The following is a 25,473-nucleotide window of genomic DNA, read 5'->3' as shown; positions in this document are numbered from 1 at the left end:
AGCTGCACTACCTGATGATGGCGCGATGCCAGAATCATGCCTTTGAATAAATCTGGTGACAAAACACTCATTCAGAATTACCGTCCAATTTCGCTAACCTCAAGAGCTTGTAAAATCTTAGAGCTTATTATTCACAAACGTATAACTGTTTTTATTGAGGAAAATGAGCTAGTTACCTGTATGCAACACGGCTTTAGGCGTGGATTTTACACTAATACCCAGCTTGTCAAAATCATTCGTGACTTTGCAGCAGCCATACACGAGGGTAAACAAACAGACGTATATTCATGGACTTCTGTAAGGCGTTCGATAAAGTCCCACATAGCAAATTGCTGCACAAACTAAGCTACATTGTGCAAAATAACAAACTACTCGCCTGGATAAGGAATTGTTCGACTAACCGACGTCAGTTTGTAACACTAAGTTCAGCCAGTTCAGATAAGTTGCCCGTTGTTTCTGGCGTCCCACAGCGATCAGTTCTTGGTCCGCTTCTGTTTTTACTTCATATAAATGACATTGTGTATCAGATTTCTGTGGGTATTAGGCTGTACGCTGATGACTATGCCCAATAGAAAAAAAATTCCTCTGTTGACGATCAAATTAGACTGAATGATGCCTTTAAAAACATAGTAACATGGCGCAATGAATGAAAAATGGAAATTAATATCGAGAAAACTGTCTTTATGAGGGTATCGTTACAAATACACCGTGTTGTACAACTACAATGCCGAAATAATCACGCTTTCTGAGATAAGCGCACACAAATACCTTGGCCTCTGTACTGCTAACAATCCCTCGTGGAACAAGCATGTTGAAATTGACACAGCAAACTGCCTTCGAAAACTATTTTTCCTACGACGCTCTTTGAGATTTGCTGCACCTCCAGATCGTCTCCTTTCTTACAATGTCATCATTCGACTAATGTTGGAATACGCAATTGTCATATAGGATCCCTTTACTGAAAGAAACATAACTAAACTAGAAAAATTCAAAAAAGGGCAGTACGATACATATGTAATTCGTATGGCCGCACTTATGTTACAGAGCTGCTCAAGAGCGGTGGATTGCCATCTGTGACGCAAAGGGGCCGAGCATGCCGTTTAAAATTTTCATTTCACCTTATAAAAGGACACTACAACATTCATACATCACGCTTTATCCATTTTTTACTTGTTATGCTACACGTCATCGACACACATAGGCAATAACATCCATAACAGCTAAAGAGAATTGCTTGAAGTTTTCCTTTTTTCCTAGAAATATTCTTGAATGGAATAATCTTTCTGATGACGTTGTAACCCAATGCTCACTGCCATTATTTGAGTCGCATCTATGTTTATGTAGTGAGTGATTTACTGCGTACGGTTCACTAAATGCTTGCCGTTGCACATCGCGAGTGACCTATGTTCTGTACCGCTGCATATTGTATTATTATATCTTTAATTTCACATTGTGTGCACCCTGCTAAGGTCCTAGAAACAGGAACGCAATATGAATAAATAAATAAATAAATAAATAAATAAATAAATAAATAAATAAATAATTAAAATAAATAAATAAATAAATATGAATAAATGAATAAATAAACAAATAAATAAATAATAAACTGGGCTGTGACCCTAGCGGCTGAGGCGGACATCATAGTTCCTCTCTATATAAGCGGGGGAGCTTCCACAGGCGGCGTCTTTGGCAGCAGTGACAGCACAGTGCAAACCGATTGAACCGTTTCTCTCCTTCTCTAGCTTTCGACACTGGGCACCTGCCGTCACGACACGTGGAAGAACAACAACGTTGCGCCTAAGCCGGCAAGATACCTGGTCATCAAGGTACCTGTGCTGCAACCCCAGCAGCAGCGGCGGACACTAGAGTTGATCTCTACTTAAGGGTTGAAGCTTCGACAGGTGGCGTCATTGGAAGCAGCGACAGCACAGTGGCCACCAAGTAAATGCGTTTCTCTGCTTGTGCAGCTTTCCACACTCGGCACCTGAAGTCACGACACGTGCAAGAACGACAACGTCGCGCCTAAGCCGTCAAGATACCTGGTCATCAGCATACCTGTGCCGCGACCCCTGCAACTGAGGCGGACACTACAGTTCATCTCGATTTAAGGGCAGATGCTTCCACAGGCGGCGTCAGTGGCAGCAGCGACTGCACAGTGGGCACCGAGTAAATGCGTTTCTCTGCTTGTGCAGCTTCCGATACTGGGCGCCTGCAGTGACGACACGTGCAAGGACGACAACGTCGCGCCTAAGCCGTCAAGATACCTGGTCATCAACATACCTGTGCTGCGACCCCAGCAAGTGAGGCGGACACTACAGTTGACCTCGAACTTAAGGGCAGAAGCTTGCACAGGCGGCGTCAGCGGCATCAGCAACAGCGCAGTGGGCACCGAGTAAATGCGTTTCTCGTCTTGTGCAGCTTCCGATAGTGGGCGCCTGCCGTCACAACACGTGCAAGAACGACAACGTTGCGCCTAAGCCGTCACGATAACTGGTTATCTAGATACCTGTGCTGCAACCACAGCAGCTGAGGTGGACACTACAGTTGACCTCTACTTAAAGGCAGAAGCTTCCACTGGCGGCGTCATTGGAAGCAGCGACAGCACAGTGCACACCGATTAAACGCGTTTCTCTCCTATTGTAGCTTTCGACTCTGGGCGCCTGGCGAGACGACACGTGCTAAGAACGGCAACGTTGCGCCTCAGTCATCAATCTACCTTGTCATCAAGATACCTGTGCTGCGGCCCTAGCGGCTGATGCGGACACAAGAGTTCATCTCTACTTAAGGGTAGAAGCTTCCACAGGCGGCGTCATTGGAAGCAGCCAGCACAGTGCACACCGATTAAACGCGTTTCTCTCCTTTTGTAGCTTCCGACGCTGGGCGCGTACAATCACGACACGTGGAAGAACGGCAACGTTGCACCTGAGCGTTGCATCTGTGCCGTCAAGATACCTGGTCATACAGGTACCTATGCTGCGACCCCAGTGGCTGAAGCGGACACCATAGTTCATCCCTATTTGAGGATTGAAGCTTCCTCAGGCGGCCTCATTGGAAGCAGCGAAAGCAAGTGGGCACCGAGTAGATGACTTTCTCTGCTTGTGCAGCATTCGAAGCATGGCGCCTGCCGTCACGACACGTGCAAGAACGACAACGTTGCGCCTAAGCCGGCAAGATACCTGGTCATCAAGGTACCTGTGCTGCAACCCCAGCAGCAGCGGCGGACACTAGAGTTGATCTCTACTTAAGGGTTGAAGCTTCGACAGGTGGCGTCATTGGAAGCAGCGACAGCACAGTGGCCACCAAGTAAATGCGTTTCTCTGCTTGTGCAGCTTTCCACACTCGGCACCTGAAGTCACGACACGTGCAAGAACGACAACGTCGCGCCTAAGCTGTCAAAATACCTGGTCATCAAGGTAACTGTGCTGCGACCCCAGCGGCTGAGGCGGACACCACAGTTTATCTCTACTTAAGGGTGGAAGCTTCTACAGGCGGCGTCATTGGCGCCAGCGACAGCAAAGTGGGAGCCGAGTAAATGCGTTCCTGTGCTTATGCAGCTTTCGACGCTGGGCGCCTGCGGTCACGACACGTGCAAGAACGACAACTTACCTATACCTATGATACCTATGCTGCGACCCCAGCGGCTGAGGCGGACACCACAGTTCATCTCTACCTAGGGGTTGTAGCTTCCTGAGGCGGTGTCATTGGCGGCAGCGACAGCAAAGTGGGCGCCGAGTAAATGCGTTCCTGTGCTTATGCAGCTTTCGACGCTGGGCGCCTGCGGTCACGACACGTGCAAGAACGACAACGTTGCGCCTAAGCCATCAAGATAGCTGGTCATCAAGATACCTGTGCTGCCACTCCAGCCGCTGAGGCGGACACCACAATTCATCTCTACATAAGGGTTGAAGCTTCCACAGGCGGTGTCATTGGAAGCAGCGACAGCACAGTGCACACCGATTAAACTCGTCCCCCTTGTGTAGCTTTCGACTGTGGGCGCCTGGCGTGACGACACGTGGTATGAACGGCAATGTTGCGCCTCAGTCATCAATCTACATTGTCATCAAGCTATACGTGCTGCGATCCTTGCGGCTGAGGCAGACACAACATGTCATCTCTACTTAAGCGTGGAAGCTTCGACAGCCGGCATCATTGGCAGCAGCAACAGCACAGTGGGCACCGAGTAATTGCGTTTCTCTGCTTGTGCAGCTTTCGACGCTCGGCGCCTGCCGTCACGACCCGTGCAAGAACGACAACGTTGCGCCTAAGCCGTCAAAATACCTGGTCATCAATATACCTGTGCTGCAACCCCAGCGGCTGAGGCGGACACCACAGTTCATTTCTACCTAATGGTTGAAGCTTCCACAGGCGGCGTAATTGGAAGCAGCGACCGCAAGGTGGGAACAGAGTACATGCGTTTCTCTGCTTGTGCAGCATTTGAGGCTGGGCGCCTGCCATCAGGAGACGTGCAAAAACGACAACGTTGCGCCTAAGCCGATAAGATACCTGGTCATAGTGATACCTATGCTGCGACCCCAGCGGCTGAGGCGGACACCACAGTTCATCTCTACTTGAGGGTTGAAGCTTCCCCAGGAGGCGTCATTGGAAGCAGCGACAGCAAAGTGGGCACCGAGTAAAAGTCTTTCTCTGATTGTGCAGCAGCTCTGGAAGCTGGGTGCCTGCCGTCACGACACCTGCAAGAACGACAACGTTGCGCCTAAGCCGTCAAAATACCTGGTCATCAATATACGTGTGCTGCAACGCCAGCGGCTGAGGCGGACACCACAGTTCATTTCTACCGAATGGTTGAAGCTTCCACAGGCGGCGTAATTGGAAGTAGCGACCGCAAGGTGGGAACAGAGTAAATGCGTTTCTCTGCTTGTGCAGCATTCGAGGCTGGGCGCCTGCCATCAGGAGACGTGCAAAAAGGACAACGTTGCGCCTAAGCCGTCAAGATACCTGGTCATCAAGATACCTGTGCTGTGACCCTGCCACTGAGGCGGACACCACAGTTCATCTTTACTTAAGGGTTGAAGCTTCCACAGGCTGCGTCATTAGAAGCGGCGACAGCAAAATGGGCACCGAGTAAATGCGTTTCTGTGTGCAGCTTTCGAAGCTGGGCGCCTGACCTCATGACACGTATAAGAACGGCAACGTTGCGCCTGAGTAATCAAGCTACGTGGTCACCAATTAACCTGTGCGGCGACCCTAGCAGCTGAGGCGGATGTTAGAGTTCGTCGATAGCTAAGCGTAATGTTTAAAACTGTTGGTAGCGCTAAAAAGGACGGACACACGATGAAAAGACGACACGACGACGTGTCGTCTTTTTATCGTGTGTCCGTCCTTTTTAGCGCTACCATCAGTTTTAAAGAATGCATCACCAATTAGGCCAGCACCACGTTTTATTGAAGTATATTTCTAGTACAGTGGGCCCATCTTTTTGTGTGTTTGCTCCTTCGCCGTGTCGTCTTTTCATCGTGTGTCCGTCCTTTTTAGCGCTACCATCAGTTTTAAAGAATGCATCACCAACTAGCCCAGCACCACGTTTTATTTAAGCGGAATGGCTTCGACAGCCGCCGTCATTCACAGGAGTGACAGCCGAGTGGACACCGAGAAAACGCGTTTCTCTGCTTGTGCAGCTTTCCACGCTGGCCGCATGACGTCATGACACGTGCAAGAACGACAACGTTGCGCCTAATCCGTCAAAATACCTTGTCATCAATATACCTGTGCTGCGACCCCAGCGGCTGTGGCGGAGACCACGGTTAATCTCTACTTAAACGTGGAAGCTTCGACAAGCGACGTCAATGGCGGCAGCGACAGCAAAGTGGGTGCCGAGAAAACGCGTTTCTCAGCTTTTGCAGCTCTCGACGCTGGGAGCCTGCCGTCACGACACGTGCAAACACGACAACGTTGCGCCTAAGCCGTCAAGATACCTGGTCATAATGATACCTATGCTGCGACCCTAGCGGCTGAGGCGGACACCACAGCTCCTCTCTACATAGGGGTTGAAGCTTCCCCAGGCGGAGTGATTGGAAGCAGCGACAGCACATTGCACACCGATTAAACGCGTTTCTCTCCTTGTGTAGATTTCGACGCTGGGCGCCTTCCGTCACGACAGGTGCAAGAATGGCAACGTCGCGCCTGAGTCATCAATATACCTGGTCATCAAGATACCTTTGCTGCGGCCCTAGTGGCTGATGCGGACACCACAGTTCATCTCTACTTAAACGTGGAAGGTTCGACAGGCGGCGTCATTGGCGGCAGCGCCAACAAATTGGGCGCCGAGTAAATGCGTTTCTCTGCTTGTGCAGCTTTCGACGCTGGGCGCCTGCCTTCAAGACACGTGCAAGAACGGCAACGTGGCTCTTAAGCCGTCAAAATACCTGGTCATCAAGATACCTGTGCTGCGACCCAAGCGGCTCAGGAGGACACTACAGCTCCTCTCTACTTATGGGTTGAAGCTTCCACAGGCGAATTCAGCGACCGCAAGGTGGGCACAGGGTAAATGCGCTTCTCTGCTTGTGCAACTTTCGACGCTGGGCGCATGCCATCACGACACATGCAAGAACAACAACGTTGCGCCAAAGTCGTCAAGATACCTAGTCATAGCGATACCTATGCTGCAACCCCAGCGCCTGAGGCGGACACCACAGTTCATCTCTACTTGCCGGTTGAAGCTTCCTCAGGCGCCGCCATTGGAAGCAGCGACCGCAAGGTGGGAACCGAGTGAACGCGTTTCTCCGATTGTGCAGCTTTCGAAGCTGGGCACCTGCCGTCACGACACGTGCAAGAACGGCAACGTTGCGCCTGATTCATCAATATACGTGGTCATCAAGATACCTGTGCTGCGGCCCTAGTGGCTGATGCGGACACAACAGTTCATCTCTACTTAAGGGTAGAAGCTTCCACAGGCGGCGTTATTGGAAGCAGCCAGCACAGTGCACACCGATTAAACGCGTTTCTCTCTTTGTGTAGCTTTCGAAGCATGGCGCCTTCCGTCACGACATATGCAAGAATGACAACGCTGCGCCTAAGCCGTCAAGATACCGGGTCATCAAGATACCTGTGCTGTGACCCTGCGGCTGAGGCGGACACCAAATTTCATCTGTGCTTAAGGGTTGAAGTTTCCACAGGCTGCTTCATTGGAAGCAGCGAATGCCCATTGCACACCGATTAAACGCGTTTCTCTCCTTGTGTAGATTTCGACGCTGGGCGTCTGCCGTCACTTAACGTGAAAGAACGGCAACGTTGCGCCTGAGTCATCAATATACCTGTTCATCAAAATACCTTTGCTGCGGCCCTAGCGGCTGAGGCGGACGCCACATTTAATCTCTACGTAAGCGTGGAAGGTTCGACACGCGACGTCATTGGCGGCTGCGACAGCAAAGTGGTCGGCGAGTAAACGCATTTCTCTGCTTGGGCAGCTTTCTACGCTGGGCGCCTGCCGTCATGATGATGATGTGTGGTGTTTTATGGTGCAAGGGCCAGGTTTGGTCAAAGAGCGCCATGACAAGTGGTAATGTTGACGATGTGTTATGGAAGATGTGACTTGGCTGTAAAGTGGCCTAAAAATAGTCGCTGTAAAGTGCGTAAAATCTACGTGCTATAAAATTATGGCGATGACTAATGACGAATACTATGAAGATTAAAATCCATCGTAGAAGAATGATGCAAAATAGAAAATAGATAAGATGGTAAAATTACTTGGAGCACTGCTGCCTCGCCAGGGCCCTTGAAACACAAGGGCCTAGAGGCATGTGCTATACGAAAGAGCTATCACAGCGGCATCCTCTGAAGAGAGGACCCGCTACGAACATGTGGGGCCAACAACATGCAAGACATCTTTCAGAAAACTTAGGACTGCGTTGGTGTCAAATAAAGGTTCTGGGCCGAGTAGCATTACGGGATGTAGGGGGATGTGCTGCTGGTATGCTAGAGAAAAATGTTTCTTTCTCTCAGATTCGGCTGCCCGACACTCCAGGAGGACGTGGAAGACGGTCAGCCTGTCCCCGCATCTACCACAGGTTAGCGGCTCGTTTCCCGTGAGTAAAAAATTATGTGTGCAAAATGTGTGTCCTATTCTTAGACGACAGAATAGGACGTCTGTCCGGCGTGATTTTGTTACAGGAGGCAAGAAACCTAATTGGGGCTTTATTACATGCAGATTATTATTTGTTTCCAGGTCCCACAAGCGTTTCCAGTAGTTTCGCAGTTTCCTTCTTAAGAAAGACTTCAGGTCTGTGACAGGAGCGAAGCAGTAGGATTAGCTGCATGCAATGAAATTGATGTGGCCATCTGGTCCGCTAGAACGTTACCCTCGATGCCCCGATGTCCAGGCACCCAGCATATAATCACATGCTGGTTAGATACATATGCTTTACATAAGACGGAATAGAGTTTAATTATAACAGGATTTTTGTGCTTACAGGATGCTACCTGATTAGCTTTCTCGAGTCTAACAATGTTTTGGCGTCACAGCAGCATGGTTTTCGCAAAAATTATTCTTGTGAGACTCAACTATTAGCCTTTACTATTGATTTGTCTTCCGCATTAGATCGAGCTTCAGTTATTGAGTGCATCTTCCTTGACTTCGCGAAAGCTTTCGATACCGTCTGACATCGACTACTATTACTGAAACTTAGCACACTCCATCTTGATTGCAACCTGCTTAAGTGGATTGAATGTTTCTTGCAGATAGAACACAGTACGTTTCTGTTAATGATCATGATTCTAAATCATGCAATGTAACATCCGGTGTTCCTCGGGGGTCAGTCCTAGGGTCTCTTCTATTTCTAATTTATATTAATGACCTGCCTGATTCTGTTACTTCTAACATAAGGCTCTTTGCAGACGACTGCGTTCTGTACTGCGTAATTTCTAATGAGTCTGACTTCTCCGTTCTTCAATCTGACTTAAATGAAATTTCTTCTTGGTGTGATGCATGGCTTATGAAACTAAACATTAACAAATGTAAAGCAATGAGGGTGTCTCGAAAGATTAACCAGTTCATTTCTCAGGGCTATGATCTTAACGGTTGCCCTCTTCAGTTCGTCGACAGCTACAAGTATCTAGGCGTCCATATCACTTATAATCTGTCATTGCAGAAGCATACCCACCATGTTATTAACAAAGCTAACAGTTCCCTTGGTTTTCTTAGGCGGAATTTCCGCCTCGCTCCCGTTCCGCTGAAACTACTACTATATAAAACACTCGTGCGTTCTAAACTCAAGTACGCTTCATCGATATGCGACCCGTACACTAGCTCGTTAACACAGTCCATAGAATCGATTCAGAACCGCTGTTAGGTTTATCCTCTCTAACTACTATCGCTTAGCCAGCGTTTCTCGCATGAAGCAAATGCTTGAACTACCTCTCCCGTCCCGTCTCGCTTGCTGTGTGTTGTGTTTTTTTCGGCGCTATAACCCTCTTCTGGAACTACCTCTCCTTTCAACTAGACGTCAAATTTCCCGCTTATGCCTGTTTCACAAAATATACTACACTAATAATGAGCTAGCAATGACACTTTTTTCGTCACCGAGCCATTTGTCATTCCGTATTGATCATAAAATGAAAGTTGGGGTGCCTCAGTATAAAAGCAATGTATACCTCGAAGCCTTCATCCGGAAAACAAGTCAAGACTGGAATCGCCTTCCCGCATCCATCGTCAGTATCACAGACCATGATGTGTTCAAGTCGGCTATCTGTGACCATGTGTTGCCTCCTTAGCTATTTTTTTTTTCTTTTTCTATTCCGCGAGCATTTGTAAATCCACCATGGATAGATGGATGGATGGATGGATGGATGGATGGATGGATGGATGGATGGATGGATGGATGGATGGATGGATGGATGGATGGATGGATGGATGGATGTTATGAGCGTCCCCTTTAGAACGGGGCCATGGGTTGCGTCACCAAGCTCTTGCTATTATACTGCCTAATGTCCTACGTAGGTTTAAAAAAAACTCTGTGAACTCCCACAACCAAATCTTCTGATCCACTATTGCGAACTGTGCTTTTGTACGTCTCCGCCTTTTATCGTTTCCCTACTTTTCTTCCACCCATCTTCCAATCGCCTCTTACTAATGCCTGTTGCGGACATGTTTGCTTTACCACTGCTCCCGCTGAACCAAACGGCTTCAAGGAGGCCAGTGGTGCCTAAATCGACCACTGGGTAGACGTCTTCACATTCTAATAAAACATGCTCCGTCGTTTCCCTAGCTTTACCCCAGCAAGCGCATGCTTCTTCTTCCTTCTTATAGCTCGCGTTATAGGTCCGTGTTCTAAGGCATCCCGATCTCGCTTCGAAAAGTAATGAGCTTCCCTTTGAGTTATCATAAATGGGTTTTTTTCCCGATTTTGTTTTTTCCTCTTAAGTAGTTATTCATGTCAGGTTTGTTTTCCATTGCTGCTACCCATGAAATTATTTCAGCCTCTCTGACTTTCCACTTGACATTCTTTGTTGCTGTGTTACCCATGCTACAGGCCACATACTTGCTGGCAAGGTTACTAGTTTTTTTCCTCCACTGAGAATCAATGTTTTTCCTGCACAGATACCTCAACACTCTCCCAGCCCATTTACTTTCTTCCATATTCCTCAGTCATTCTTCATAATCAATTTTACTGAGTTTCCCTCACTTCGAAACTTTTCAAGCCGATATCACACTCTGCAGCTTCATTTGTAGTCTTCCCGTGAGCGCCTAATGCGGGGCGTCCCACTGACCTTTTGTTACCATCGAGTCCTGATGGTACACCTGACTTAAAGCAAACATCCGCATTTCCAAAAGTAAGTAGTGGAACCATTACACCTTTCCACATATCCCGGATCTCCTCATACCCGTTGTATCCCTATAGCGCTCTGTTCTTCATTATGGCTGCATTTCTCTTCCCCTTCACTGTTATTTTTTTTCTGTTTTTCTATATATCTATTGCCTACGTTTATCCATATACCAAGGTATTTATATTCTGGTACGTGAGATATTTTTCGGCCCTGTATTGTCACTGCCTGTTCACTGTTTTCATTGCATACCATAACGCCTGATTTTCTAACACTGAATTTCAAACCTAAATTCTTACCTTCCTGTCCATAGATGTTAGCCAGACGTTGCAAATCACATTGCTGGTTAGCTAGGAACACAATTTTGTCTGCATAAAATAAATCGGGAAGCTGCTGCTCTACTACCGTACCCGCCTGCTTGTACGAGAAATTAAACCCGATATTACTTCTTTCTAGCGCCTTCTACATCCTCACCATGTACATCATAAGCAGCAGTGGGGATAAAGGGCACCCCTGTCTCAGTCCCTTGTTGATATTGCTACGGAAGGATGAGAAAAGAGAGAGGAAGAAGATCGGAGGCGCGGGCTGCTGCGTGTTGTTGGAGGTCAGCCAAGTTAGCTATTCTGACTCACGCTGTATATATATTGTAAACATAATTTTATATACTGGAAACATCCCCGTAACATATTGGCGAGAGGTGCGGGTTACCACGGCTGGAAGCAGAGCTCTGCAGTGGACGTCGCATCATCGTCCGCACCATGAATGACGTTGAGCACGCGGGATAAACTTTGTTGCCGCCTCCAACGTCACCGTTGGCAGCTACGTCACTGTCACCGTTGGTTGTCGTTGTGCAGCCCAAGTATCCTGGAACTTTATGTGGCATCGACGGCGCCGACGTTGAAGAGTGGGTGGCCATGTACGAATGCGTGAATGGAATCAACAGGTGCGACCCAACACTTATGCTAGGCAACCTGTTGTTCTACCTTAGAGACACGGCAAAGGAGTCGTACAAAAACCACGAAGAGGAGGTAACCAGTTGGGACCAATGCAAACAGAAATTGACAGAGTTGTTTGGCTACAGAAGGGCAGCGGATTGGGCGAGTTGGTGTTCCATGGTAACAATAAAATTCAAACAGCGCTAGACGACGGCCGGCTGGCTACCCAGCCGGCCGTAATATTGTCGCAAAGCAGGAACTGGCCTCCCGTGCCCAATCCCAACGGCGTCCTATGTCTCGTACATCCAGGACGCGCTGGCACTTTGTCATACAGCCGATCATGACAGAACCTGAGAAGGTCAGACACGTGCTCAAGGGCATTGCTGACGACGCGTTTGTTCTGCTCATGTGCAAGAGCTGCTCTACAGTTGACGCAATCATTAAGGAGTGCCAACAATTTGACCAGGCCAAAAGCCCAGGCATCTTGCAAGCATTCGCCAGACTTCCCAATACTGCCGCAACGTTGGCGCGTAAAGATCAACCCGCACAACAGCTTGCGTCGCCATCAGAGGATGGGGTGCGATTCATTAGACGTGAAATGGATGCGATGGCGCTCGCAGCTTTCTGTTCACGTAGCCGTGATGCTACAACATTTTCAGTTTTCTTGTACAAGCCATCGTTCACCAGGAACTTGAAAACATTGTTTACAGTCTGTGTGTGCTGTCGCCAATTCCAGAGCTAACGAACGCCCTGCTACTATTTTCGCTCCACCCCGACAATTCTCTCCGCGTTATCGCAACCCGACTGAATGAAGAACTGCTGACGACAAGCCGGTATGTTTCACCTGGCACCACATTGGTTCTGTCGTCCGATAGTGTCGGAACTCGTTGCGCTCAACAACTCGCACGCCGACCAACCTGATCTGTTTTGATGGAAATGCCCACAATGTTTCGCCCACCGCCGAGTCACACAACTCCACTAACTCTGCTCGGAGTTTCGTGGTACAGCCACTCACCATCGCCGCGTAGACACCAGTCTTGTTCACCGCAAACGCGTCGCCAATCTTCCCGTTCGCCGCAGCCACGTCGCCTTTCGTCCCCTGTGGCTTTGGCCGCACCCTTTCGGAAAACTGGGCAATGCCGTGCTCGGAGGTGGCGCTGCATTGCCGACTACTGTAGCGAATTATCCGTCTGGGCCCACAAGGAGACGTGTAGTTGACGCCAAACTAGGCGGCGTACCTGTCCGAGCACTCGTGGACACTGAACCCACATTTCTGTGATGAGTGCTCGCCTACCTAGACGTTTAAAGAAGGTCATCACCCCAGCAGCTGCCCGAGTGCTTCGTGTGGCCGACGGCGGCGTGCTCGACGCATACGGTGTTCAAGCAGACTCGGAAAAAGTTCGCGCCGTACCCAATTTCCCTGTGTAACTTTCTGCTTCTGACATACGCTGCTTCGTTAGCTTGTGTTCTTACTTTCGCCGTTTCGTCAAAAACTTCGCCGATGTTGCTCGGCCTTTGACAGACCTTCTAAAGAAGAACACGCCGTTCTCATGGGGCCCTCAGCAAGCTCACGCGTTCGCCGCTCTCATCGGGTTTCTGACCAACCCTCCCATAGTTGCCCACTTTGATCCATCTGCACCGACCGAAGTCCACACTGATGCAAACGGCCACGGCATCGGCGCTGTTCTCGCCTAACAGCTGAATGGTACATATAGTGCGTGATCGCTTACGGCAGCCGCCTGCTGTCGCCTGCCGAGAGAAATTACTCCATCACCGAGCGTGAGTGCATGATTTTAGTTTGGGCTGTCGCCAAGTTCCGGCCATATTTGTATGGCCTCATGTTTTCGGTCATCACAGACCACCACGCACACTGCGGGCTGTCTGTCCCACGGGATCCGACAGGACGCCTTGGTCGATGGGCTTTGCGGTTCCAGGAATTTTCATTTAGTGTTTACCACAAGACTGGACGCCTCCACAAACACGCTGACTCCCCCCCCCCCGTGAATCCTCCCTATCTCTTGCACATGATCCAGTGACTTGCGTGTTGGCTTTGACTGACATGACCGACGTGCGCGCTGAACAACCACGCTACACATCCTTACAGACTATCGTCGCCGGAGTGCAAGCTGGCAGCACCGACAGCACGTGCCGCATTTTCCTGCTGCATTACAGCATCCTCTACCGCCTCAATATCATCCCTGTCGGCTCTGAGTTGCTGCATGTCCTTCCTCGTCATTTGCGATCCGTCGTTCTTGAACAACTTCACGTTGAACCGAGGGCAGGACACCTTAGAGTTTTGCGTACGTGCATCCGCGTACGACACCGGTTCTTCTGGCCGGGTCTCTGCTGCTCTGTGCGTCGTTATGTTGCAACTTGCGAATTTTGTTAGCGCCGGAAGAAACCTCCCCTCGCACCTGTCGGCCGACTCAATCAAATTGAAGTTCCCTCTGAACCGTTCTTTCGCGTAGGCCATGACCTGCTTGGCCCTTTTTCGACGACGACTAGAGGGAACAAGTGGATCGCCGTCGCTACTGATTATGCGACACGCTACGCGATAAAAAAGGCGTTGCCGACTGGTTGCGCAACAGAGGTCACCGATTTTCTCCTCCACGATGTCATTCTCCACAACAGTGCACCTCGACAATTACTTGCAGACCGCGGCCACTCGTTCTTATCTCGAGTTAGCGAGGACCTCCTCCGCTCTTGTGCCACTGAGCAAAAGCTGTTCACCGCCAACCACCCACAAACGAGCGACCTTACGGAACGTCTCAACTGAACTATCACAGAGATGCTGTCGATGTACGTCTCCAACGATCACCGCGACTTGCATGCCAGGCTGGCTTACGTGACGTTCGCGTATAAGTCGTCCCGACATGACACCACATGATATTCACCCTTTTATCTCTTGTATGGTCACGACCGCACACTGCCGTTTGACACCATCATCCCTTCTATGTCACGTGTTGCAACTGAGTACGCTCGTGAAGGCACCGATCACGCTCGGATGACACGTCAAGTCGCCCAATCTCGTTTATTAGCCTCACAGCACATACAGAAAGAACGTTACGACCGCTTCCATCGCACTGTTAAGTTCGTACTAGGTGCTTGGGTGCTCCTCTGGTTACCATATCGTCGGGTTGGCCTCTCCCACAAGCTTCTCTCTCGCTACACAGGGCCTTATGAAGTCCTACGCCAAGTTAACGACGTAAATTACGAGATTTCGCCGCTACACTTTTACGTATCCTCAAGTCAGACGCCTGTCGACGTCGTGCATGGTTCGCGGCTGAAGCCATACTTCGCTCGCTATTTTGCGCCTGCAATGCGCCGAGGCGGCGCTTTGCCACCCGGGGGTTTTGTTACGGAAGGATGAGAGAAGAGAGGGCAAGAAAAAGATCGGAGACACTGGCTTCTGTGTGTTGTTGGTGGTCAGCCATCTTAGCTATTCAGACTCGTCCTGTATATGTATTGTAAATATAGTTTTTACATACTCGCAACATCCCCGTAACGATATCAACTTTCTCCCCGCTCCTCATCCCTTCCCGTTCAACGCAAACGGTATGTTCTACGCAAATCTCTGTCAAAAGCAGTAGACAATCGTCACCTAAGTTTTCCCTTTCCAGAATATCCAACAAAATGTTCCGGTCTACGTTGTCATTGGCTCCTATGCTATCTAAAAGGCCACATATAACAGTCTGCTTTCTACTCTTCATATTTCGATACACTGAGTAAGAACAAATAAGTTATCCAAACGCCTACCTATTCTGACGCCATTCCGAAGTTCTCCCAAAATGCCATTATTCTTTGCCCATGCTTGCAGCTTTAACTTGATTACCTGCATTCCTAGCCTGTATATTGCCGTTGTAATGGTCAATGGTCTATACGAGTGAATTGTATCTTTGTCCCCGTGAATTTATAAATTAAATTCATTCTACTTTGTCGCCAACTGTCTGGTATGGGTCTATCTTTTAAAATTGTTTCCACTCCTTTCACCAGAGCTACCTTACTTTTTGGTCCTAGTTCAGTTATATGCCTAAAGGGAACCTCATCCAGCCCTGTGGCTGTACGCTTAGGAATATTCTCTTCGGCTTTCTTCCAGTTGAAACTTGTCAGCATCAGCTCCTTTTCAACCTTGTTCCTTTCATGCTCTTTTTCTGCTCAAATCAACCTCGTCATTGCCTTGGAAAGATTGGGCTGTTATTTTGCAGATATAATTTATTGCCGCTTCCCCTTCCAGTTTGTTTCCATCTTCGTCTAGGATAGGTTGTTGCATTGTTGTTTACTTCCTGCCTAATAATGTTATGTCGTTCCAAAATATTCTAGTTCCGGCCTCCTCTTTCTCACGTATTTCAGACAACCAACGTTCAATTTCACCTTTTATCTTTGCTTGCACCAGTATATGAACCATAGACTTTTCTTTCGCGGTATATTTCCCATTTGCTGGCTACTTGATCCTGCCGCAACTCCACCTTCTTTGTCTGCCTGTGCTCTCGGGATGCTTTCTATCGTTCCGAGACCGCTTCTCGTATCTTTCTGTTCCTCCGGCTTTTCGGCTTCTTTCTCATTTCCAGCAAATCTGTTGTTTCTCTTTCCGTATTTTTTGTCCTTATTGCACTTAGAAGCTCCCTCCCTATATTCCCGTTATTGGTCATTTGCCAAGTTCTTCCTGGACTCTTGTGACTATGTTTGTTATTTGTTCAGCGTTGAAATTCGGAGTGGCATTTTGTACTCCTTCCTCTCTTTCCCACCTACATATGCCATTTTCAACATAATACGTTTATGTTCACTCCCATTTTCCAGAAGTTAGAATGCCCCCTAGCGCGATAAACAGGAAGCTTCTGCCCCGCCGCATGGTTGAAAAACATCCGGGCTCCAGCCTTGCTTTGGTACGGCGGCATCAAATGACGACATTATGTTTGCAGAGCTTCTTTGCCGTTTTGTAAAAGAGTCGACGTTCTTTGGTTGCTGCATATGACCTGCCTTACATATGATTGAAGAGGGCTTCATTCCCTTGCAGTTTTTGCAAACCGTACAGACAACTGACCTCTAAGACTGCCGGTTAACGAGGGAGAATGCGTGGGGTTATTTGCTTGCTAACACTTCGTCCGGTTGTCAGGCACACCGCGAATTGGTTTTAAAAGAAGAAGGCTAAGTTAAGAACATAAAACTTTATATAAACACCGCGGATACTGCCTCACACGAGCTGCGTGCAAGCCATCCATGAAGTCGGGCATCTACGTCTTTATAGCATGGTTCACGAAAGCCATTGGCGACATTGCCGCAACGCACTGCGAATATGTTACCGGGTGAATACTTTATGTCTGTCGTATTCTCAAGACACATAGTTGCTGCATGGAAAAGTAGATATACACGTGCTAGCTTGCGAATTTCGTATTCGTCTGGTGCTGTTTCGCCAAACTGCTGTGTTGCATGCTTGTAGTGTACCAAACCATATCCCATATATTGCATGCGCTATATGTATGCAGCAGGTTATTCAGGGTGTTTTTGGGAGCACTAAGACCTCAAAGCGCACGATAACCTATTTTATACGTTAGATTAGCTTAAATAAGGGCAGCGGATGCGTCCACAAGCCAGTGCGCTCCCGCTCACTCGCGAATACTCATATCAAGGCAGATAGTTGGACGAGTTGGTTCGAAGTCATGGCGGAAGAGAGCTCAACTTAACTAGCACGTACGGAAGAAGACGAGCGCAGACTCATAAATGAGACGAAGTACATAGACTGGCAGTATCTGCTTGCGCCGTTTTTCACACTTCGTACTCGCATATGCTGAGACACCCGTCATAGTTGCTCAGTGGCTATGGTGTTGGGTTGCTGAGCACGAAGTCACGGGAACGAATCCCAGCCATGGCGGCCGCATTTCGATGGGAGCGAAATGCGAAAACAGCCGTATGCTTAGGTTTAGGTACGTGCAGGGTAAAGATCCCCAGGTGGTCGAAATTTGCGGGATCCTACACTGCGGCGTGCCTCATAATCAGAAACTGGTTTTGGCACGTATAACCCCATAATTTGCTCAGATTGAATCAGTGACGAGCGCGAAGGAAAACTGCATTCTTCATATTTTGCGGCCTCAGCGAGACATGCCAGCATGTCGCCGGCCTTCTGCTCAGCCTTGCTGAACTGGCAGGAGAGGACAAGTGAATGCAAGTCGCGTACAGGGACCACAGCTCCTAGAATGCACTGTTGGCTGCCACGGCATGCCATCCGGGTTCAAGCGCTTGACCGTTGCCGTCCACAAACTTCTCTCCGCATTAACCTTCGCGGATGGAAATCTGAAGAAATTACAATTTCGGTTTCCATAATAATGGCTCGTGCAATTGACGCAGCTGGCCGGGAGTTCGTGGGGCACGTCACACCACCGAGGGCTGCCTGAGCTGCACTTCCCAACTCTTGTGTCGGCTGGCGCTCATGTTGATAAGAGTCCTCTGCTAAGTGCGCATGTGTCACTAAGTGTTGAAAGCATTGTGCCGCTTGCTAGCGGTCCTCTTTTCTTGCCCGAGCCTTAACCCACAAGCATGGGTTAATAAACGTCGTTCTCCCGGAACTTGTCTGATCCTTCCGGCACGCCTGGCGCAAACCGTAACACCAACCAAGGGCGCTCACAACGCACCGCCCCGACCCAGCTTTGCGAAAGCGCAGTTGTATTTCTGCAAGTGGTCAATTGCTGTATCAGCAATAAAATCATTAGGTAAACACTTAATTAGTTAATTTTTCCTAATCAGTCGAATACGCATCTGATTGCTTTTTTGAATTATTATCAACCTCTTTGAGTAGACCAGCTCATGCACTAGAATTGTGTTCTCTGCCACAGGCAAATAAAAAAATTGTGTTCGCTGAGACACAGTTATATTTTATTGTTCTGAAGGAGCATCTGTGACGCCGAAGTATGGCGTTATTCGGTGCACGAGACTGGCATCTCCGGATAAAATTTAATCCGGCACCTTATTAAATTCAATGGCGCCGGCACCTACGGAACCAGCGCGGCACAAACGGAGCCGACGCAGGTTCCGCGGTACGCGCCAGTCATCGTCTCAGCGCCATCGACGTGAAATGAGCCTGTCTTCCAACGAGGCATTGCTTTTCGCCATGCAGCTAGGCGTTACATTGAGTCTCAGCAAGCAAGCCCGATTCAGTGTCGAAAAACGCACTGCTTTCACACTGAAAGGCACTGGAAGGTGCGGATTTTTGCAAGCGGGAAGCGAAATGGACAAGTTCGTGCTTCTGCCTTCCCGTTCAATCGTTGTTGTCATCCAGTTCGTGCGCCAAAACCCGCCGCCATACCCTACTACCCTAGATCAGTACAAACTCCCACCTCTATTTTACCAAAAATATTATACGTCGTGGTGTTCCGTACTTACCGCAGCGTAGTAAACGTATCCCTTCGACATCAGCGGCTTGCCATGTGGGAATGGTGTCAGTAGGTCGCATGAGTATTTCTTGTTGTTGGATACCCTGCGCAGCAAAGTACGTCAAAGCGGCTGTGAACACAGACACGTACTTAAAGCATAGCTTAGCTGTGACTCGCAGATAAATATTTCCTACTGAGTGCGTTTTCTATGGACTACTGCACCTGAGCAGTAATTTTTGAACACTTGAATAAATTTTTTAGGTCAGTGCAGCAATGTATCGGGAAAGAATATGGCAGCGAATTTATGCATTAAGGAAGGTTGGCAACTTTTGTGCAATCAGCAATCGTTTTCATGATGGATGTGTAATTGGCGATAGATAGGCTTCATATTTGATGAGGATACTTATTATACTTATTGTATCATGCTATATCAGTATGTCATCCGTAAATCACGAAACCTTATGCGTACTTCAGTCGACAAATGAAGCACCAATATCTGTGCAAACAACAATGCTAAGTCAAAACACGACACAGTTTACCTCCGTAGCATCCTCCACCGAGCGACCGCGCTCTATGATCATCTCTGAGTCAAGCCAATCGCCACATGCCAATGTCACAAACACCCAAGTGGCCCAAACCGCAGCCAGCTGATAAACCGTGCGAACAACCTTCATGTGTAGGCATGATAGGCATTTTTTGTGGAAATCAGGAGCATTGTAAGTCTCCTAAATGCAGATTTTTTTCTGTTCCTGTTGATTATACAAAGAATTGCCCAGTAGATACGACTTAGTGCCTTAAGTGATGTACTTTTACTGTTAAGCATTGCATTGGGGGTGAAAGAAAACTTGTGTTGTTGGCTTATTTTGCCAGGTCTGTGATTGAGGAATAGGCCTTTCTGCGAATGTTTTCTATGCTGCTGCAAAAGCTGACTAGTTTCTGTTCCCCCTTGCCACCGTTACTCAAGTTGTGCCCAAAGGAAAATAATGTGATAGTGTGTATTTTCGTTTTGAGCACAATGTTATTTTTGTTCTACCATGTCTTTTGCATTTCGTTCAGTAGTAATGAACATCTCAAGCATTGCATATACTTTTGTACAGGTTTATAAGTAAGCTCTTGTGTTTTGTTATGGCTGTCAATGAAACGATCTTTGCATTTTCTTCTATTTTTTACTGATTTTGAGTGGTACTGTTTTTGCCTACACCATTGAATTTTCTCTTTCTTTAGTTGTCATAACTATGTCATACACGTCGTCCAGTTTTGTGCAATATCTGTGAATACATGAGAAGCTCTCATTGCCATATGAGAAGCACTTCTACACTTTGGTATTTAGGGCATTATTTAAAAATATTTTATGTGTGTGCAGCGGTGGCGTAGACGTGGAGCATCCGCCTCGCGTGCAAGAGGTCCGTGGTTCGAATCCCGGTGCCACGCAAATTTCCACGGGATTAAAAAAAAATCCGGCCTGGAGTGCGGCCTGATCCCGGTGACCAGAACCGGTAACGCGCACTCCCTCACCAGAGCAGGATTGACCTCCCTGGGGCACTACTTGGCCACAACCTCGTATATGAATGCAATAATCAAACCCCCGGCCCTCAGTCCCCAGCACCTACGAAGCAACTGACCACGGCGGCGGTCAGACCTGCGACGGAGCAGAAGGTGCTAAGAATCCCTGGCTCCGGACAGGTCGCCATTGGAATATGAACCTGGCAACGTTTAATGCTAGAACGTTATCTAGTGAGGCGACTCTAGCAGATCTATTTGAGGAATTAGTGGGCAATAAATGGGATATAATGGGGCTCAGTGAGGTTAGGAGGCTCAAAGAAGCATGTACAGTGCTAAAAAGCGGGCACGTCCTGTGCTACCGGGGCTTAGCAGAGAGACGAGAACTAGGAGTCGGATTCCTGATTAATAAGAATACAGCATTAACGAGAGCGTGGCAGGTCTTATTGTGAAACTTAATAAGAGGTACAAAATAAAGGTTGTACAGGTCTACGACCCCTACATCCACTCATGATGACCAGCAAGTCGAAAGCTTCTATGACGACGTGGAATCGGCTATGGGTAGAGTGAAAGCAAAAGACACTATACTGATGGACGACCTCAATGCCAAGGTAGGCAAGAAGCAGACTGAAGACAAGGCAGTGGGGGAATATGGCATATGCACTAGGAATAGCAGGGGAGAGTTATTAGTAGAGTTTGCGGAACATAATAATATGCGGATAATGAATACCTTCTTCCGCAAGCGGGATAGCCGAAAGTTGACGTGGAGGAGCCCGAACGGCGCGACTAGAAATGAAATAGACCTCATACTCTGCGCTAACCCTGGCATCATACAATATGTGGACGTGCCCAGCAAGGTGCGCTGCAGTGACCATAGGATGGTAAGAAGAAACTGGCACATAAGAAGCCGATTAATGAGTTAGCGGTAAAAGGGAAAATAGAGGAATTCAGGATCAAGCTACAGAACAGGTATTCGGCTTTAACTAAGAACGAGGATCTCAGTGTTGAAGCAATGAAAGATAATCTTATGCGCATCGTTACGGAGTGTGCAATAGAAGTCGGTGGTACGTTCGTTAGACAGGATGCCGGTAAGTTATCGCAGGAGACGAGAGATCTGAGTAAGAAACGCTAATGTATGAAAAATTCTAACCCTACAACCGGAACAGAACTGGCAGAACTTTCCAAGTTAATCAGCAAACGTAAGATAGCTGACAACAGGAATTATAATAGAGATAGAATTGAGCATGCTCTAAGGAACGGAGGAAGCCTAAAAGCAGTGAAGAAGAAACTAGGAATAAGTAAGAATCAGATGTATGCTTTCAGAGACAAAGCCGGAAATATCATTACTAATATGGATAAGATTGTTCAAGTGCCTGAGCAGTTCTGTAGAGACTTATGTAGTACCAGTGGCACCCACGACGATAATGGAAGAGGTCTAGAGGAAATTGACATCCCTCAAGTAACGCCGGAAGAAGTAAAGAAAGCCCTGGGAGCTATGCAAAGGAGGAAGACAGCTCGAGAGGATCAGGTAGCAGTAGGTGTGTTGAAGAATGGTGGCCAGATTGTGTAAGAAAAACTGGCCACCCTGTATACGGAATGCCCAAACACCTCAATCGTACCGGAATCTTAGAAGAACGCCAACATAATCTTAATCCATAAAAAAGGAGACGTGAAAGACTTGAAAAATTATAGACCGATCAGCTTACTGTCCGTAGCCTACAAAGTATTTACTAAGGTAATCGCAAATAGAATCAGGAACACCTTAGACTTCTGTCAAGCAAAGGACCAGGCAGGATTCCGTAAAGGCTACTCAACAATAGACAATATTCACACTACCAATCAGGTGATAGAGAAATGAGCGGAATATAACCCACCCCTATATATAGCTTTCATTGATTATGAGAAAGCGTTTGATTCAGTCGAAACCTCAGCAGTCATGAAGGCACTACGGAATCGGGGTGTAGATGAGCCATATGTAAATATACTGGAAGATATCTATAGCGGCTCCACAGCCACCGTAGTCCTCCATAAAGAAAGCAAGAAAATCCCAATAAAAAAAGGCGCCAGGCAGGGAGATACGATCTCTCCAATGCTATTCACAGCGTATTTCCAGGAGGTATTCAGAGACCTGGATTGGGAAGAATTGGGGATAAAAGTTAATGGAGAATACCTTAGTAAATTGCGCTTAGCTGATGATATTGCCTTGCTTAGTAATTCAGGGGACCAATTGCAATGCATGCTCATTGACCTGCAGAGGGAAAGCAGAAGGGTGGGTCTAAAAATTAATCTGCAGAAAACTGAAGTAATGTTTTACAGTCTCGGAAGAGAACAGCAGTTTACGAGAGGTAGCTAAGCACAGGAAGTTAGAAGGGAATACATCTACTTAGGGCAGGTAGTGACCGCGGATCCGGATCATGAGACTGAAATAATCAGAAGAATAAGAATGATCTGGGGTGCGTTTGCAGGCGTTCTCAGATCATGAACAGCAGGTTGCCATTATCACTCAAGAAAGAACTGTATAACAGCTGTGTCTTACCAGTACTCACGTACGGGGCAGAAACCTGGAGGCTTACGAAAAGGGTTCCACTTAAATTGAGGACGACGCAATGAGCTATGGAAAGAAGAATGATGGGTGTAACGTTAAGGGATAAGAAACGAGTAGATTGGGTGAGGGAACAAACGCGAGTTAATGTTATCTTATTTGAAATCAAGAAAGAGAAATGGGCATGGGCAGGACATGTAATGAGGACGGAAGATAACCGAAGGTCGTTAAGGGTTACGGACTGGATTCCGAGGGAAGGGAATCGTGGCAGGGGGCGGCCGAAAGTTAGGTAAGCGGATTAGATTAAGAAGTTTACAGGGACGACATGGCCACAATTATTACATGACCGGGGTAGTTGAAGTATGGAAGAGGTTTTTTCCCTGCAGTTGGCGTAACCAGGCTTATGATGATGATGATTATGATGATGACCTTCGCAAAGATTCGGTAAGCAGTAAAAAATGACCGCAGCATGCAATCAGTGAGCGCAAAACTTGCCATAGGACAAGGAGAGACATATGTAGATAAAGAAAGCAGGCTAATGTCATTCGCAATTCTGATGATATTGTAAAAGCCGCAGAATAATTTTGTACAGACCTGTAGAGAACCCAGAGCAGGCACGCAAACTTTATTAGAAGTAGGGAGGAACAGGATACAGGGGCTCTTTCCATTATTAACGATGAAGTTAGGAGGGCCTTGCAAGATTTACCAAGTACAGCTCAGCTAATAAAATTTGTGGGGTCAATATACAACGAACATTTCATAATGTCGCCCATCGCGCTCTTCTAGAGAACCTCAAGGCAAGTAAGCCGGAGCCTAGAGTATTCAACTATGCTAAAGACATCCAGCGACGTTGCTCATTGCTGCCGCTTCAGTAAAGGAACCGCTCGCTTTCAGTAGACATATTGTGGCCATTTATAAGCTATTCTTTGTTATCTGTACATGATCATCATCTTGTGGGGTTGATATAGGGTTCTTCGTCATCATCGCTAGTGGGGCTGGCTCTCGAGTGTGATCCGTGCTGTGGGCGTGATCGATTCGCCGCATCTTCGACTCGGAATAAACGTAGTGACAACTGCTACGTCACAAGTGGTGGAGTGTGCTTTTCGGTCCTCCGTCCTCTGACTCCCCGCTCAACCTCCTGGAGCTTCGATCAGGTCGCCGATTGTGCCAGCTGTCCGCCAGCATGTCGCAGGACTAGCCAACAGGCACATCTACTTCCACCATCTCGGCCTCGGCTACCCCAGCTTCCCCGTATTGGGTTGTCAGTGGACATCAGCGTGATCCCCATCTGTTTGCTGGAATTCGCGGGGAAGACGTCGAGGATTGGCTGGACGACTACGACCGAGTGAGTTCGGCTAACCGTTGGCACGATGCGTCCAAGCTGTGTCACGTGGCCTTTCATCTGACCGGAGTAGCGAAGACTTGGTTTTTCAACCATGAGGTTGATTTCACGATTTGGGGCGCTTTCAAACAGCAGCTCCGCCAAATCTTCGGCACACTGGCTGTGCGTTCCGCCCTCGCAAAAAGACGCTCGACACTCGCAAGCAACAAACTGGTGAATCTTATACGTCGTACATCGAGGATGTGCTTGCTCTTTGTCGACGCGTGAACACGGCTTTGACCGAATCAGACAGGGTTCGCCACATTCTCAAAGGCATCGGAGCTATTGCTTTCAATGCTTTAGCCATCCAGAACCCCGCTAACGTCGCTTATATTGGCGCTACTTGCCAGCGCCTTGACGAACTCGAATCAGTACGGTTGCAGCCAGACACCACTGGGAACACTACTGCCGACGACTCTACATTACGAGCAATGATACGCGCAATAATTCGAGAAGAGCTCCACTATCTTGGCTTAGCCGCAGGGCCTATGCATTCTCATGCCTCCGATACCAATCTGCGCGACGTTATCAAGGAGGAATTGGCGTCTATGGCTGGTGCAGCGTACACGGACCCTCTAACCCCTAGGGCCCAATCCACGTACGCACAAGTAGCCGCAGCTACTCCAGTCATCGTTCCCCCGATGCCTCCAAAACCAACACCGGCTTCCATCGCGTCCATGACTACCAGCGCACCTACCCAAACCAGCTATCCACAGTGGCGTCCTCCTCGTCCCATCTGCTACTACTGCGGCTATCGTGGCCACATAGCACGTTTTTGCCGCAAGCGCCAGCAAGACGAGCGTCGCGGATATGACGTATACGAACGGGATGACTTTTCGCCCGGAGCTACTTTCCAACGTCAAGGGAGCTTCCATGACCAACGCCCTCCTTGTGGTCCACCGCGCGGACGCTCTCAATGGCCTACTGAAGCATCCGAGACGGCTCAGACGTACCGTCCTGCGAGACGCCGCTCGC

General features: G+C 48.2%; 1 protein-coding gene across 2 annotated transcripts in view; it reads right to left on the bottom strand.

Annotated features, from left to right (window-relative positions):
- The window catches only part of LOC126539990 (fucolectin-1-like), a 209,765-nt gene that overhangs the window by 78,227 nt on the left and 106,065 nt on the right, over positions 1–25,473 (bottom strand). For both annotated transcript variants that reach the window (XM_050186821.3, XM_055075778.2), the window contains one exon: positions 19,086–19,179. In XM_050186821.3, the coding sequence (XP_050042778.2) occupies positions 19,086–19,179 (94 nt within the window). The remainder of the gene's footprint in view (positions 1–19,085; positions 19,180–25,473) is intronic.

This window comes from Dermacentor andersoni, chromosome 2, assembly GCF_023375885.2.
Source record: "Dermacentor andersoni chromosome 2, qqDerAnde1_hic_scaffold, whole genome shotgun sequence".
Classification (NCBI taxonomy): Eukaryota; Metazoa; Arthropoda; class Arachnida; order Ixodida; family Ixodidae; genus Dermacentor; species Dermacentor andersoni.
This window is presented reverse-complemented; position numbering and strand designations above follow the sequence as displayed.